At 44.5% G+C, this 18,187-nt stretch overlaps 1 protein-coding gene across 6 annotated transcripts in view; it reads right to left on the reverse strand.

Annotated features, from left to right (window-relative positions):
- specc1 (sperm antigen with calponin homology and coiled-coil domains 1) overlaps nucleotides 1–18,187 on the reverse strand; it is a 53,266-nt gene that overhangs the window by 28,190 nt on the left and 6,889 nt on the right. For 3 of the 6 annotated variants that reach the window (XM_040182179.2, XM_040182180.2, XM_078106213.1), the window contains exons 2-3: nucleotides 13,910–14,094; nucleotides 13,653–13,788 (exon numbers count right to left, since the gene is read on the reverse strand). In XM_040182179.2, coding sequence (XP_040038113.2) covers nucleotides 13,653–13,788; nucleotides 13,910–14,071 — 298 coding nt within the window. In that variant the 5' untranslated portion in view covers nucleotides 14,072–14,094. Of the gene's footprint in view, nucleotides 1–7,003; nucleotides 7,105–13,652; nucleotides 13,789–13,909; nucleotides 14,095–17,279; nucleotides 17,417–18,187 lie in introns of those variants that run through there. The other 3 variants (XM_078106212.1, XM_078106211.1, XM_040182181.2) reach the window with 3 other exon arrangements.

Below are 18,187 nucleotides of genomic sequence, written 5' to 3' on the forward strand. Positions count from 1 at the left end.
GTGACTGACAGACATTACGTACCGCCACATGGGAGATGTTAAGACTAGATAAATTACTATTTACCAGAAGGCTTCATTCAGACGAGGCAGAAAAAGAATGACACACCTTTCCCTTTCAGCCATTTCATGGCCATATACAGATTGGACGTGGCAATAAATACAGGGACGTCAGGGCCTTGTTGGGGGGAGAGAGAGCTGTTAGATGGGATTAAGATCAGTCCGATCAGGTTGGATTCCTTCATATTCGGTTTTCCTCTAAAGCTTTTAGTGAACAAAGCCCAGATGGAGCACATGAACTCACTCATCTGATGTGGATCGTCCACGTCTTTAACAGTGACATCATCACAGCGGCTTAGTGTGCACACAGAACTGACAACACACACTAGATGCCAGGAGTCCGCACAGGCTGAAGTATCCTGGAGAGAAAGAAACCGCTGCTCGAGTACAATCCGATAGTCAGAGGATCTCTATTTCTGGGAATATAAGCCTAAAATAAAGATCAGAAAAAGATCAACAGTTGGCTATGAAAACAATGGTAAAAAATGATATTTTCTAATGCTAAAATTGGCCGTCCGTGCTGACGGTGAACGAGTGCATCTGGTCGATCCAAAAATGGCACCTCAGTTCAACAATCTCTTTCCAGGACCAACACAGCAACTGGATGTTTATTATTTCAATTTTTACATCCCCACATTGCCAGACAGAGTCAATAACAAAGGAACGTCTCTGACATCACACCACAAGACGTCTCTTGAATGCATTTGACAACCATCAGCATCATCTAAAATAAAAAGGTGACAAAGATTGGATGAATTGAGGCGGAGACGTCCCTGAAAAGAGGCAATTAACCTCCAATTGCTCTAGCTGAGATTAATGGTGGAAGAAATGCAGAGAGGGATTTCCAAATGAAATGTCCGCCCCATCATAAAACCCACACACATCACATTAGTGCTGTTCAGCCAGGTCAGTTTAATGTGGTGAAATCTGTACACTGTTTGGTGCTCAAGAGGCCACAATAACTACAGCTCTCTACGGTCCTCACAGAAAAAGACGTCTAGGGCACAAATCTTTCTTTTACAATTCAAAACAAAAATATCCAAGAGCAAGATGGTTGAAGAGTTAGCTTTGTTGTACTTTAGTGCAGTTTTTGATGCAGGTCGGCTCAGTTCCAGGACCATCAATGGCCAGCTCCGAGAAGCACTAAATCTACGAGATTGAGCGGAGTGGGCAGTTAACTGGCTCACAGCTTCTCTTCATACAGCAAGGAATAAATCCTCAAGCAGTGGACGGTGTCTAGCTCCAAAGAGCAAATGCAGTCAATCACCGGTTTTGGAGGAAAAGGAAATCTTTTATATTCAATATCTTAGAAACAGTTTCAGATACACTAATAATAGTACGTTTAAAAGCCTAAATAAAGGTCATCGTTTATATAGAAGTCACCTTTGACCACTTAAATCTAATCCGTCAGACCTCGAATCCAAGTGGACGTGTGTTTAAAATTTGACCTAGATACATCACATGTATAACATGACCACCAAAACTAAAATCAGTTCATCCTCGAATGGACGTTTTATGCCAAATCTGAAGAAAGAGACTGATGGACGAAAGAGACAACGCCACCAGCCAAAGATGTCTCCGGCTCAGACGAATACCAAAACCTGATGGAAGAGAGAGACTAGGGACTTATTCTGTTGTTTACATTTAATCTAAAGTATTTGCACAAACTGACTTCCAATACTCCAACTAGTCAGTTATTCCCAGGGAAGTCGTTTCCCTGATCACAGTAATGCACTCTACTGGTTTCTGTCTAATGAAGATAAGCTTTCAAATCACGGCCGGGGCCGTGTGGCTGGACGCGGTCCAGCACCGTGCCGGTTAACAGCGGCCAGTCTCCCTGCCAGAGTACAGAGTGACAGAGTACATTGTGAGCAGAGTGCACAGAGTCTTCAATTTAGAGAACAGTGGGCTCACGGGGGAGGAGTCGTCGCGGCCGCCGCCGCCGTTGTGAATTAATGGTCAAGTGTCAGAGAGTTGGCACCTGAAATGACGCACTGCTTCGTCATCCTCACAAACAAAGCCGTGGAACGGGAATGTCTCGCCGCCTTTCCTTTGCCATTCCTTCAGTGTTCCAGGAAATGTTGTGTGAGGTTTTTTCAGTCAGGTGGAAATGGAAAGAGACAAAACAGCGCATGTGTGTGTGTGTGTGTGTGTGTGTGTGTGTTTCTGGCCTTCCTGTTGTCCAACTGCCAGGGCATGAAAAAGGTCAACAGGCGCCCACGGGTCAGACACCGGGACTCGGAGGCATTCCTTTCCTCTTACTGGCCGTCAGTGACTGAGCAGACATTAGACGGCACGGTAAGCTGCATGAAAACCTCACGGTACAGCACAGGGAACCATGACAACACTTACTTGTTGAGGATACAAATGTGTTCATTATAACATCTTCAAACCCAAAGTACACAAGTTGGAATAATACGTTTTGTAATAGAGATAAACGTGGCGTGATTACAGGAATGTTTTATCCGGTGTCACACAATATTTCCTAAAACACTGTTGGAATCTGACTCTGCTTTGTTCCTAGGAGAGGACATCCTATGCAAAAGTGATAAATAAAGCAAACAGGACAATCAGATTTCTTTCTAGGAGCAGTGTTTGCACTTGTCGGCTGTGAAAACCAGATATTCTCAACTACATGATGAAGCGGCGCAGATTCACTGACTGTTTGCAGCAGAGTTTAAAAAGACTGATGTGAGTTCATCCAAAAATAACATTTACATTTGGCTAAATGTTTAAGCGCATTCATAAAATGGTGAATTTTACACCCATTAAATCCACTAGGTTTTATTTTGTCAGCTGGACCACCGATATTTTGGCTAGTTTTAGAATATTTTTCTAACTGCAAAAGATATTTGTAATCTGCATATCGAAGTTGCTACAGTACGATATGATCTGCAGGCTCAGTCCAAACGCTTCAGTATAACCAAGTGCATGAGGGCAAAACATAAGCTGGAAATAAATAACATCTGTAATAACACGAACAGTATTTGTGGGAAGTGTGTTAGTGTGATGGGAGTCAGAGGAAAGTCTGCTCTTTCAGTAGCTGATGTGCAGGACACACGAGGAGATGAAGATAAATGCTCATTAGCAGAGTTCATGGGACAATAATATAGCATATAAAATAACAAAACTTGAAAAATCAAAAAGGAATATCATGAAGAGGAAAGAGGAAAGGCTTAAGAAATTATTAAGCTTTGACTGGTTCATGTCAATACCATGCCTCTCCAGTCAGCAGGTGGCACGTTAATCGTGCTTACAACTGATCAGGCAAACCCCTCACCCTGCTTTTATGAATAGAGACATCACAGGGTTTAATCTGAGGGGTTTCTTTCCTGCCTGAGAAGTGAACAGCTCTGTGCTTCCGCTGCGGCACAGCGTGGAGGCGCAACAAGAGACCTGGCAAGCCACAGAGGGCCACTTGGCCCGGCTCCTTAGGCTCCTTTAATCATTTTGATTGAATCATTTCAATTGGCCTGCACGTTAAGACCTTTAACACAGTATCCTTGTGCTGATCCCCTCCGCTTTACACCATGTATGGAGCAAATACCCTCCAGAGATATCCAAGAGCTGGCCAACGGAGAGAGGACCTTCTTTATCCTTCACATGGAAAAGAGTTTAAGAAGGAGCTCACTGACGGAATAGCAGAATGCCGTCTACATGACTGCCGGTTTATAGGATCAGTGTGTGTGATGGGCAACAGATTGATTGTTGCTAAACTTAGTTTTAAAAATTTACATCTTAGCCGGAGGATGAAGAAGGATGTGATCTTTTTTTTTCCTGGATTGGCCACAAAAATTTTACTAACACAAATTCTGTAGAAATATTAAGCCGTAAACAAAAAAACAAACAGAAATTTCTAATACTTTGTCTGCTTTGGCTCACTTTCTGCAGCTTAAAACAAAACCAACAAAGAGAGCTCAGTCGAACCAGTATTATGTAAAAGATGGCAAGGTAAAGAGAAGCGCTGCATTCAAGCACAGGGAGCTCCGCTGTGTCACTTCATAGAACAACAACAAGATGGCACCTGGTATCCCCAAGTCCACTCTCAGGGAAGAGTCATCCAGAGAAACGCCAGGCGGTGAGAGGGAAGATGCTCATATCATCAACACACGGTCTCACGTCAGATCCAACTCAAAGGGCTCTGGTGTGTCAATTCTATACACCCGCTGTTAGTTGCTCAGCCACAAATCAGCCTACGATACACCAACTTTGGTGTCTGGGCTGCAGCTTCCAGTTCAGGACACTTAAACAACACACACACACACCTTCCTCTGCAAACACGCCGCTCTAAAAGGAAAGCGCGGTGTGTTTGTTCACTGGACCAACTGTTAACTGCCGTGGAAAGTATGACTGATGTAACTTCCTCCCAGCGTCCCGGCGATTAGAGGCTGGACAAACTCGCTTCCTCGCGTTGAATCCCTGCTCGACGTCAATGCGCTCCGGTAAGATGTTGTGATAGTTGATGACACACGTGCAGTATTTACACGTTCTGTCCTGTTGAATCCTGCTCTGGATGGGAGAGCTACCCGCCAGGCACATTGCAGCCGAGCTTCCTCAGAAACATTCGCGTTTCACACTAGTGTTAGAAGTTAAATGCTGTGATATATTTGACATAAAAGGCAGCTGGTAAAATAATGGCAATAGGCAAAGACATCGGAATGTCTGAAGAAGACTATGAGTCCGAGAGGACGGCCGTTTAGCGGAGGATGAAATGCCTGAACTGAAAGGACCAAGTGAACCTGATTCTATTTAAGCACGACACAAAAGGCTTTTGATCACCTGCTCGTTTGAGATTTATGAATCGTATGTGCAGTCATAAAACCTGCAAGAAGTCACAATGTCACCAAGCTTCTGAAGCCAGCAGCAGACAATATACTGTTGCCTGGCGGTCACTGAAGAGCCACTTAACTCTGCTAGGAAACTGAAACCAATAAAAATGTCCTTTAGCAGACGCACACGCATGACTGCGGTTTCTCACTATATTGTCGGTTGGCAATATGTTTAGATTTAAGAGGTCACCTGAACCAACAGATTGACTGAAGCTCACCAGAAAGGGTTGGATTTACATTTCATTTTGCAATTATAGTGATCAAATCTGCCTCATCTGAGCGGAGTTACCTCTATCAGCACCAATGCAGAATGAGAATAGTAATGTAATGCAGTGAGCCAGCGGGGAGACAGAGAGGCTCGCTGCAGTAGCCTTGGCTGTAATTTGGCTTCGATAACGACCTCCTTATCACGGCAGCGGACAGCTTACGCGTTTGGCCTCCCACTTCAGAGATAACGGTGTCGAGCAAATCAGGACGGGTTCCTCCCGTTCCCACATTTCTTTCCTTACTTCCAGCAGCAGAACTTTGTGCTTTCCGAGCCTCAGCTGGGCAGAAGTTAAGCTCATGTAAATTGAGCTGAAGATGGATATTGACAAATGATGACACTGAGCTACCGTTTCTGTTAGAGGTTTTTAAACGTCTGCCCGTTTACTTGCAGACTTCTGCAGGGCCTCGGGAGGTGGTGATGATTTTGCGTCTCTTTGGGGAGCTCTCTTGGCATTTAAAGCCTCTTGTCAGGGGCAACCAAAATAAATAAAAATCAGGCCATTTGAAAATCAATCATTCATTTGCTATAGAGGCTCAGTTGAGAAAATAGAGTGTGCTGATTTCTATGAGTAACTCAATTAAAACTGTTGCCGACTGGTTAATTTCACAGTGGAGGTGGAATCATGAAGGACTGTACCAAGCAGAGTTTGAATATTTCTCAGAACATGATTGATTATGGGGAGTGTAACGGATGGCGTACTGTTTTCTCTGGCTGAGCAGACGTTTTACTCATTTCATCATTCAATCCCACATGCTTCCACAAACCAATATGAAAATCTCTAAACAGACCAATTTTACTTAATATTTAGGAGAATAATTAGTGACATTGAAGACTGATAGGTTATCCTCCTTTGTTCCTACTTTTTGACTAAACAATCTTTGGTTTCGTGTAGGTTATATCCTGCTCACGCTGTATGTCTGTGTGTGTGTGGGGGGTACGGGGGGGGGGGGGGAGGAAACAGCTAATCTTTTCAAGCATGCAGCAGCTTGCTACCATTGCCTCCCGGTGCGAGCATACCATGCTCTATCTTCAAGCAACACACACACACACACACACACACACACACACACACTACAGCCATGAAGTGATGCAGTTCAACACCCACTGCTGACAAAATACTTCACTCTATTTGGCATTGTGTGTGTGTGTGTCCATGCCTATGGCCCTAGCATGGTTCTACTGTTTCTGGTATGTTGCGCCAGCATCCATTTATGTTTGTATGAAAACAATCACAACATTATGAAGTTCTGTTAACAAATACACAGAGTAAATACACTAGGCTACAGATATATCTCTTAATATAGATGGACACACACACAGAGACAGAGAGAAAGAGAGCGCACATATACAAAGAAGATGCAAATCCTTGTTAGATTCAGGAGGTTGGTGGAGGAGTTTCTGAGGCGCAGTGAGCTCGGGGGAAAGCGGAGTGATGAGACTGCTAATACCATCTCCTCTGACACGTCCCCTCATGCTTACCGTCAAGCAAATATCACTTAGCACTTTCACCCCCCTTCCCATGCCTCCACACACAAAATTTGTAATTTCACACACAGGGAACGTGGCCGTGCTCGCATCACAAATGATGGCACAAGATCGGAGCTTAACGAACCAAACTTGTGCTCCTATAACACAACGATTGGTACCCGTCACTCATTCGCTCCTCACTCATCTGTCAGGACTTGTCGTGTCAGAGATGCACTCTGACACGACAAGACAAAAGATGATCTCATCGGCTCTTTTGCATTCATGAAAAAAAAAAAAAAAAAACGCCCATCTTTGTCTCGTAGGTCGACACACAAACACGGGAGATGTGATCCTGAGGCAAACAACAACAACAGAAGCAGACCTGACTCAGTTTCCTCCGGTCTCCCCGCCTGGTTCCCCATGTTGGTCTGCTCTGCGTCTCCCACTCTCCACGCCGGGGCGGACTAGTCCAAAGATCCGTGGCTGCGGGGGGGGGGGGAGGAGGAGGAGAGAAGCGTGCGTGTGTGTGAGTGGGTTGTGTGAAGCGCCCACAACCAGCGGCCGTCAGTCACATAGAGAGGGATCCTTCTTATCCTTCCCTCCTCCTGCTCTGCTTGCCTGTTCTGCCCGCCCTCCCAGGGCTGTGCGGATGACTGTGTTCATGCATGTGTGAGGAGTGACTGCTTGTGTGTGTGTGTGAGAGAATGTGTGCGTGACACTATGTCACACTGGCAGGAGGGTGGAGGGGCAGCGTCGTGTGCTCTTCATTACTGCTGTGATGACTGGAATCAGCCCAGAGGGGGAGTGGCTTGCCGTGGCCACACAAACACACCCACACACTAACACACCTCCTCCACTGCAGTCCGACAGTTTACTCTCATCAATACCAGTTGAACAATGGTGAGATGCACCGGCCCTCCCACTGCTACTGAAAAGACAAGTTAATAAAAAGGGAGAGAGGGAAGCAGGAAGGACCTATTTGAATTTTTGGCAGAGGGGGACAGTGCAGCTCGGGTCTCTTAAAGAGAACTAGACAGCGATCTCACAAAGTCTCCCCGCTCACAAAATCACATCTGCAATTTCCCAACAAAAAGTCTTTATCGTCAGGGGACGGAGGTGCGGGTCCAAGGGGATAAGAGGCCAGCGTGTATGTGCCTGCATGTGTACGGGGGTGGTGCTCTAATTTTTAGCGATTGCAGCAAGACTTGCTTTTGTTCGGTCCTTTCTCATTCACAATGTATGCACATGTTAAATATTTATCATGGCATGAGCTACATGGAGAAAGCAAGTGGGAAGAATGACTTGTCTTCAGTTGCTCTGGTCTCTTTTTTGGGTCCCCATCTCATTGTTTCTAATCGGGAGAACCACTGCAAATGCCACTTGAACGTTCTGATTTCCTCCTCTACACGCCATAGGCAAATTGCTGTCATTAATTAAGTGATCATTATGATTCATATATGGGCCAAAAACATTTATATGAGTGTAATACCCAGTAACAAAAATACCTTTACAGCAGTTGAAAACTGGAGAAATGACAACTAATGTCCCGGTCTTAACTGTAAGAATAAACAGAGCAGACACTTAAACAACCAAAGGATGGTTTATTCCCTCTGAGGAGGTGAAAACATCCATGGAAATAAGAATGAATAAGCAGAATACCAGAGCAATATCATTTAAAGTGCTTGCTGTTACAGTATGCAAAAATAAATCCCCCATAGCTGGTGAACAAAAGCTGCAAGATTCTGCCCACGTCAGGCTGAATATTCTGCCCTTTGATACAATACGGTTTCCTTTTATATCTTATCAATGTTACATAAACTGGCAATTTTTTTTAAATGTCTCCTCATCTCTGAGCAGCACATCTACCTTGTTAAACAAACACGGCTCTAATCCAGCTAAGAATGTCTGTCCCCCCCCCCCACTGGATGTCAGTCTCCGCGAGCCCAAACCGGCCTCTTGCTCGATCTGGCGAGACCATTTCTCTCTGTCGTCCATCTTTAAGGGACTTGCTGAGGGCACGAGCTTCTCATAAAGGGCAACTCCCAAAGTCGAAGCCAAGTTTGCCAGGTGTGTTTATGTCATGGTTGAAGACAGAAACAGGAGTAAGGGTATTGCCTCCTTCCATAACCCTTGTTGTGTAATGAACAGAGGATGTGAATCATGTTGCGTGCTTATTTCTGTGTGTGTCCATCTGCATGTACATGTGTGTCAGCTTATGTCTGTTACAGCTGAGTGCTTATGCAGGCTGAGGTGTTGCTGTGGACTGAGGCGTGTTTGATTCATTCATCTGACAGATATGAGGAGAGAGCTCTCTCTCTCGCTCTCTCTCTCTCTGCTGCCTCCCAAACACGGGCCTGCTGGGACCACATGTTACGGCTGAGTCTGGTGTCTGAGTTGTGCATAGTAAAGCGCATGCACAGCTCTGCTTGTCCTTGGCGGTGACCGTTAACTGTAACTTGCATCCAACTTCCCTGCAAACTGGTGCTGTGACAAAACACAAACAAGTTCAACATGGAATAAACCATGAAATGAGGCAAAATAAATAGGGTGAGAACTTTTGTCCCTTATAATAATTGTGTATTCTATTTCCAATCATGTTCTCCAAGTGGATCAGATATTCCGAGTAACCTTACAAGTCACAAATGTGGGCTTTAAAGCAGGTAATAAAGTCTGCTTATAACCGTTTACAAAAGCCTTTTCTTGCCGAGGACGGGAGCTAATCCAAACCTGGCTCATTACAGTAATAACACTTGAGTCAGCGGTTTGACTTGAAGACTTAAAACTTGAAAATGTGGTTGTGTGAGAAAAGAAAGAAGTGAATGTCACCGGACAGCTGTGGCCTGCTCCTCCTCTGCATCAGGCTAGTGGTTCGAGGCTACATTAGCTGCAACCGAAACGTTAACGATCAATGTGAGCGCATTAAAGCTGCCATTTGTGACGTTGTGGCCTGCGGCCCCCCCGCCCCCACCAGGCTTGTTATTTATGGAGCAGGAGGGGGTCGTCTCCTCCGGTCTCGTCCCCTTGCACACTCCACAGGGACTCCTCTCCAAGTGAAAGCTTTGCTGAAATATTAATGGAGGAGTTTTAAATAAGTCATCAGGAAGAGGCTGGGTTCAACTCCTCATCTGGCAGCACGGTCCAGTTGGTTAAGTGCCAAGTGGGATAGGGGGGGACTCCATTAGCAAAAATAACAGTTTTGACTCATTAGCGCACCATGCTGTGAGGGCATTCAGGGGGGGGGCAAACCGTCAGTCAGCTGAACGGTTCAGCAAATACCAATGTGTAGCCACTGAGCTTCAATCTTGTTTTTTGTGCTCAACAATAAAGACGACAGAGTCCGATGACACCCATCATTCACATCTCAGCTTATTCACGTCCTGGATGGACAAGTGGATGAGAGAGAGTACAGTCAAAATGATATAAAAGAGCAGTCGTCATTCCAACCAACAATGATTTGCTAAATTAATGTACAATTACAAGAGACGTGGCTTAATAACCGTACCAGGTTCTCACCACTAGTGAGGATTCTGTCATCACAAGATGTACTCGTCCTCTGAGAAAATACTCAATTACTGCCTAAAAGGTATAATGACAGTTTTAATGCAGTTGGTCTCAGATCTGAGTTATTCCTGATTAAATCAGTGTGTAATGTCACACATCTACTAGGCCGGAGCCTGATCGGCTTATGAAGAACCTGACGGCACTGATGACAGGACCTATCACTAAGAAAACCCTGAAGACACGTATTAGTATGAATGGGTTTATTCCAAAATGTCATGAAGAAAATGCAAATTTCGCTCTTCTTCTCTTCACCCAAAAACAGTGCTTCACAGACTTTCCGTCCACATCGATGAATGGAAACACTCGAGACACTACAGGGCGTTCCAGCTCAATACCAATGAATGCAAATACTTGAGACACTACAGGGCGTTGCATCTCGACATCAATGACTTCAAAAATACCACAGATCACCACCCCAATCTATATTCAAATCATGGCATGCTGTGTGGCTATTCGAGCAGAAACCTGAGGTCAGGCTGAGTAACTGGGCATTGAGTCACAGCTTGCACGCGTAGTTAACCATTGTTGCCCTTTCAGGTGTCGGATCGTATTTTCCACTTGCTGATTGGCTGGATTTCTGAGACCTGTTTAACGCGTCTGTCGTTAAATGTCTTGTTGTGCACTGATGTGGAAAGTCCCAACCCAGGTGCAGAAAAAACGGATTTGTCCCATGACATGAGAACATGATTACGCGTAACTGCGCTTAATGTCATTACTTTCTCTTTATTGGAGCACATAAAAGCAAAGAATGCAGGTTTCTGCTGAAGCGAAAAAGAGAATGCTTTGTCCGACTGATGCTTTGGATCAGATTTAGATCATTTATTTTAGATAAAGGATGCCACTCTCCCCGATCTTCACTTCATAACAGCATCAAAACTGGGAGAAAAAAAAAAAAATTGGAACCAAGAATATTATTAATATTCACTGGTTGACTAGTGGAGATTGGCTTGTCAAACTGTTGCATTAGAAGCATGTATCAAGGATGAATATATCACAAACTTTTCCTTGAGTGTGGAAACACTTCGAACCCAATCCAATGAAAGTCGGCTGAAATCCTGGTCTGATTGCGTTTGAAGAATGGAGAGGCTCACTTGGCCGTCGTTTCTTAGCTCCTCTGAATCTTTTGTCAAGTAGAATTCAATTACCTTTGCTTCAGCACAAGACTTTGTAGGAGAGTTTAGCTAGAGCACAGTATCCACACAATATGTAGATGAGCCACAAAAACCACACACTTAACTCTTCTCAGAGGATTTTCCCATCACATGCTGGAAACAACACTAATTACTGCAAACAAATCGCAACCATAGTCAACCGCCATGTTTACCGTACGCGTAATACATGTTTTGCTATCAGTTGTATTTGTGGTTACTGTGCTCATTCCAGTGAAAAAAGTACGATACCAACCCACAATTTAAGAGATAATAAAAATACCGTAGAAGAGTTTATTGTGACATCGTGTTGATAATGCAGCCAAAAGTGTTTTCAGTGACTAGGAAAGAAAGTGTGATTCATGTGTAGAAAATGAAATGGCACGGACCACAAATCTCCGTCCACAGCAATGTGGTTAAATGCAGGAGACGGCACCATCCATCCCGGCGTCTGATGTAATCATAAATTAGCTTAAGACTGTCGGGTATCTCAACAGTTCCTCCAGCGTTCTCATGCAAGACCAGAGACATAACAGATCTGTCAATGCAGAATGGTAGATCAGTATATTTGACATGTTTAATGTGAACCTGCATTTACAAACTGCTTGACACGTCTACCTATTTGCACGTATGTGTGTATTATTGAGAATCGCTTGCTTGATTCGTTAAGTATTATTTTCCTACGGGGGAATTATCTGTAGCCTATCAGATGTCTGTATTCTTTTCAATCACATGAGGGGGCCCCAACAAGGGCGTGATTAACATCATCCACAGGGTGAACGGTATGGAAAGGACTCAAAACCAGTGAGACAGCTAGCTGGTTCTGGTGAAGCAGTGCAAACACTTTCCAAAATGAAGAAACGCCGGATGGACAGAAGACATCTTGTATTGAAGAGTTAAAATCAAAAGTATTTAATAACAGAAAAGGGTGTTGTGCTAAAAAGAATATGTCGGCTGAGGTGCCGCTGGTCTCTCTGCAAACAGGCCCCAGGGCTCATTGACTCTCCCATAGGGACGGTCTGTTGCCTCTACCAGCGAACTCTAGAACAATGGGTGCTTGCAGGCATTTATACGGACCAGTAAAAAGGTGTGAAAGTTAGTGTCCACACCCCTGGGAGTGGTCTCCTGGCGAGTTCAATGTAACTCGGATTTCGAATGTCTATCAGTCAATATCCGTTGTGGTGCGATCGAGTGTTACATGCATGCATTTCGGTTGGTTAAATACAATATAGCTGTACATTGGCATTATTCTATAGATTAGTTTCATAATTACAAATTACAGTGGTTTTACAATATTCTCATTACATGATTACACAGTTCTAGAATCATTGCTGTATTCCCGTGTACACTAAATGCAGAGGTGGTCTTCCTCTGGACTCCCTTAGCACATCCTCAATGCAACACCAACAATAAACACAGAGACTTGTAACAAGCAAGCCAAGGCTTTCCTGCCCTAGCTGCTTGCCCTCTTAACTTGCTAATGTTAAATAGACACAATATAGCGTTTACCAGCGGCTATGTTTTTTGTTTTTTTAATCTTAAACATATCTGAGGAGCACGACTCAAATGTTCGGTCCAAGTCAATAAAGTTGAGCAGTTTGACGTGTTTTCACGAGATTCCTCTCCACACTGTTTCCTAAATTAGCGTGTGAGTGCACAACTTTGTTGCAAAAGAGGGAGACATTTGACGGGCGCTAAAAAAAACCCTTGTAGAAAATTTTCTAATGAAGTGACGTCAGTCTTAAAAAAATCCCTACAAACAAATGCAGTAAATCTCACACAGGAGAAGTAGTTTGTCAAACGTAACATACAAACGTGTTTTTGATGAACGTTGTTAATACTTAGCACAAAAGACAAGACAAGCAGACAAGCACAAAATTCTTTTATGAATCCTCCTGCCTGCATCCATTTTTTACCCCCAAGGCAAAAGACCGGCCAAAAACACCACCAAAATTCTCTGTCATCTAAAACATCGCCTGCTGAGCCGGTGTTGTGTGAGGAGGTTCTGTGAACGCGTCCAGTCTTTCAGTTTCTAGAAAAAGACGCCAGGTGCAGGGGACGGAGCGTCTCTCAAGCCTCCACTTACAACCAGCAGCTGGCAGCTACAGCGGCGCTCTGTGGCCATCTAGCGGTCACATGTGGTTCGTGCCACTACTTTCATACTCAAGTATGATGACCTCTAAACTTGGACCCAATATACAGATCACATCCATAAGTTGTGAAGAGAACAGCCGTTTTCTGCGGCTTTTTAGCATCATATTGCTTTACACTAAACAAAGAGTCTGGAACGAGTTGCTGAGTTAGTTAGTGATGGTTTCCTACCAGACAGGCTGCGAGGGCGGGCCTCTGCGAGATCGGAGATGGCTCCAGTGGTCACAGTCTTCTTCATCCGGGAGCCCGAGGCCGCGGCTCCGGGAGCAGGCTTTGTTAAGGCATCGTCGCTGCTGGCTCTTTTCAGCTAGAAACACATCTGCTGTTAGTATCAAGTATTAGGCTTAATGTCAAAACAAAAGCGTGATTTGACCGGTTCCATGTGATAAGGTATCATCATGTTAGGCTGTAGTGCGACTGTGACCGACCCTGCTGTGGCGCTGGTCCGAGGCCAGCGTGCTGGAGGATCTGGAGGTCTTCATGGCTGTGGAGGTGGTGCTGGAGGAAGACGGAGCCACGGAGACTTGCTTCGTCCACTCCTGGAGTCCCGGCTTGGGCAGCCCCACCCTTGTGGCGCCCGATTTCATCATGGCTGTGCTTCAGCGAACTACACCTGAGAGAGAAGAGAAGCTATTGCTCAATAACCTCCTGGGACGTTATCCTCATGCGTTAAAGTGCCTGTGTATCCAGCTCCCCCAGCAGATGATCAGTAGGCTCATTCAAAGTTGCTCTCTTTACCCACGTGTCAGTAAAAAATGCCAAAAGATAAACACGTCATTTTACACTTCCTAGAAAATCCATCTGAAAACTACACGGTTGACTTGTAAAACTGCGTTTATCAAAAAAAAAAAAAAAAAAAAAAAAAAAAAAAAACGCTCGTTGTAAAGGGGCCGAATAGTGGAGGGAGTGAACATTCCAGCCAAAAGCCTTTCACGTACTCCATCAGGGGAATTGATCTCCGGTGTGCCAGGTGACACACCTGATGTCATCTCCTCATCACAGGGCAAGGAGGAAAGGAGTGTTTCCTTTCCTTTTAAGGGGTTCCCTTAGACCTCCAGGGTGGCGAAAGAAATCCCAGTAAGTCAGATAGCGGCCCAGTCGAATTCCTTAAGTTTAGTTTAGCGAACAGACTGGAGCTGAACTTGATTATCTGTTTTGTTTCATGACGTTGTTGTTCTAATAACACTTTCTACTAGAAGCCATCTGCCTCTTGACTGCTGCGCTGACATTTTTGTCTGAATCCTCAGTGCAATCCTGTTACATTGTAAATACACTTTCATGAGATTGTTAGCTCCAGATACATGTAATTCACTGACTAACTTTTCATTAATTAATTGAAACTAAATGCTAAGTGAATCATTTTGACAAAAGCCAATTTTTCTCCTTGTTCCTTTCCTTTAACTAAATGCATGATGACTACTGCAGGAAAAGACACACCAAATCAATATAGAAAATATTAGGCAACCATATAACAAATGCAAACATGTTTAGCGATGCAAATAGCACCGGATTAAAGTACAAATTATATTTGGTCCCCAAAACACCACAGAGATGTCCAACAATCAAAAAGCAACAGAATAATGGCTTTGTTTCTTCCATCTTCAACAGCATGTTGTCACAGACTGTTAAAGGTGTGCATTCGGTGTCCAGAGGGAAATAATCTCATCTGGGGGAGGACTAGATGCTGGTGGACGTGCACCTAACCAAAGGGAAAGGACTAACTAAGTCATTGACCCGGCTTCAGGTAACCTGCTCTAAACTGCTTTACATATTTCATCAACAGTTCAGCGGAAAGAAAAGAGTAGCATCAAAAACAAACATTTGTAGAAACTAATAGTTGGCAGTTCAATAAATAATGTCCTGATGTGTAATAGGAGCGAGGTAGACACCAACCACTTGAGACAATAACATATGCGATCCTCATTAATAAAATGTTCATCCAATTTGGCATATTTACACTGCTTTTTTATCAGGTGACTTCTCTGGGTGCTTCAGGACATATTTGAGGAGGAACACACTGCATGTACTATTTTTTATTTTTCTATTTTGCTCATATAAGAGCTTTTGTCTGTCCCCTGCTGGCCCGTCATATGCTACAAAGACGTCTCCGGGCAAGAACCCGTGATGAACTCCTGCCTGGCCCGCTGGTCTAACATGGAACATCTCACCTCATTGTAGATCAGGTCACACTCATTGCTATGAAGCCTGTGAAGGCTTCATGAGGAAGTGAGGCAAAAGGAGGATATTACCCTTGAGATTATAGTAGTTTATTTGTTTCAAATAGGAGGGAACTGAGCAACAACCAACCAAATTATTCCAGCTTTGTGACACAAACATGCTGTTTAAATCAAAGTTCATCAAAAAGCTGGCCAGTTTTAGTTGAATATTCTTTGTTTTCACCTTTTTGGGGAGAACTTTCTGCAAATATGACCTCACCATAATTGTCCGCATGCAGGGATAAGATCCCCAGGAGCCAGAACTGTGCCCCACTTACTTTACAATGGCCTAGTTAGGAATAGGAACCCATATGTCTTTGAGGGACAGACGGCAGGTTGTTTTTTTTAGACATCAAGCAGTCAAGAGAATGTGCAGTGTGTGAGTTGGGCATCTTCCTTTTGAAGCAGCTCAGCAAATACCGATCACTGCCGCTTACCCGGAATGAAAAAAACATGGACGGCGTTATCGTGGCTCACACGAGGCTGGGAAAAAGCTAAATATCGACAAAAAGAAATCCCAAATCAGAAAACCAACTATAACTCATAAGCACCACACAGATATACTGTCAGCTGACTTAATTACATCACTTCCAAAAAGTAAGTAAGTAAAGAAAGTAAGAAAGTACTTAAAGAAAGTAAATAAGAAGAAAGCACCAAGTGGTCCTGGTTCAACTAGTCTCTCACGCATCATCTGATCCCATGCAGACTCGAGGTAGTATGGACGGCGTGCTTTTTAACATCAACTCTCATACAGTCAACTGCATAAAATAGGACAGCAGCTGAGACAAAACCAATAATTACTCCGTACTGCCAAACGCCAACATCGAACAGCTGCTACACAGAGCCGACCCGTCCTGACTGCTCTCTCTGCCACCAGAGGCCGGTTCCCCCGGTACGGTGCAGGACATGCAAGCTGCTCTTCAATTATTCAGTCCCTGTGTTTGTGTACAAAATGGAGCAGAAGCGAATGAAACGCTTCCTCCCGTCACCAGGAACCGCGTACAAGTACAAACATCCTGCCACTGATTTTTATTTTTTTTATACATCCGCATAAATGGTTGTCATGGGAGGAAACGGACTGCAGAGACATTACAGAAAGACCCGCTGCCTTAATCGGACAAGGTGCCCTCAGGTGTGACTGCACTGCTCAGCTTCAATCAATAGAATTGATCCTGTTCTATTTGTAGAAAATACGTTTGAAAAGATTCAAGCATTTAGACAAAAACAACAGGAGCATATGTTGGATTTAGGTATTTCTTTACCATCAGAACCCGGACATTTCAATTCAGCGATTCAACGAATACATCTTTTATGCTCCTGACAGCATTGGGAAAACAAAAAAGGATGTAGGATGCTAGCAGCATGACTAGCAGGTGTTCTTCTTTCCAACTTCTTCAAATATTCAAAACCTTCACTAATCTTTAAGCCCAAACAAACGCCATCGTCCCTATAAAGCTGTACGTGAAACACCACGTCAAAACGTACGAAAACATGAGTAAAGAGAAGGAGGGTGATGACAGATTGGTGTCACAGAAAATTAAAAAAAACAACAACAAACAGCTCAGAGGTGCAGTTCACTCACGTGTCGGGTTACTGGATGTTCTGCCGCAGCAGAACACACCAAAATACGCGTCCTTTGCGGCGCTCTTTGGAGAGACCACGAGGGCCAATTGGAAGTGGCCGCGCCACCGGCTGTCTGCCTCACCACGGAAGTCAGGACAAGGAAGTTGTGCCGTTTGGGCCGCCGCCTCTTTTACTCTTACTCAGAGAGGGAGGACGAGTCTCGGATGTGGGAAGGTTTTTTTTTCCTCAGTTTTTCCAGACCTTTTTTTTTTTACTTGAGACACAGAGCAAGAAAGGGAGGGTGGATAAAGAAGAGGGACAGATCTCCAACATATGGCTCTTTGCGACTACTGTGGCCAAGCACTGTGTGAACGAGGGTAACGGCGCTTCATCGCGATCACAAAGCCCAAAAACGGTGGCGTTAGAAGTGCAGGTGTCGGCACTTTCTGTTCTCAGGGCAGTGGCTTGTAACTTGATTTAACACGGGACCGTGTGTGTGTGGGTTTTTAAATTTTTAAAAAGCACCATGTAAATACTTGTATCACCACAGTAAAATGTCTAACTTTATGGCTGACTTTTTACGATCAGCTGCGGGCTGTTGGGCACAAACAGCAGCCCGCAGCGCCGACAAAGACCTTCTTTGTTTGAGAAACGCTTCTTAAAGCGAGGGCGTGTCGTTTGTGGAGGACTCTGCCTTTCCTGCTGTACAACACTGGTCTAATTTGGATCCCACGACGTATGGCACGCCAAGGCCGCGGAGCATGTGGAGCGCGTACTGCAACTCTGGTCCGGGATGAAACCGGCTTCAGCTTGCGGCGAGTGGTTAACCGAGGAGCTCGGTCGGCCCACACTCCGACACCGCCACAGACAGGGCTTTTCAAAAAGGGATGCTGCGAAGGATTGAGGAATGTTTAGAACGTGGTTTTC

The sequence above is a fragment of the Gasterosteus aculeatus genome, chromosome 7, assembly GCF_964276395.1.
Source record: "Gasterosteus aculeatus chromosome 7, fGasAcu3.hap1.1, whole genome shotgun sequence".
NCBI lineage: Eukaryota > Metazoa > Chordata > Actinopteri > Perciformes > Gasterosteidae > Gasterosteus > Gasterosteus aculeatus.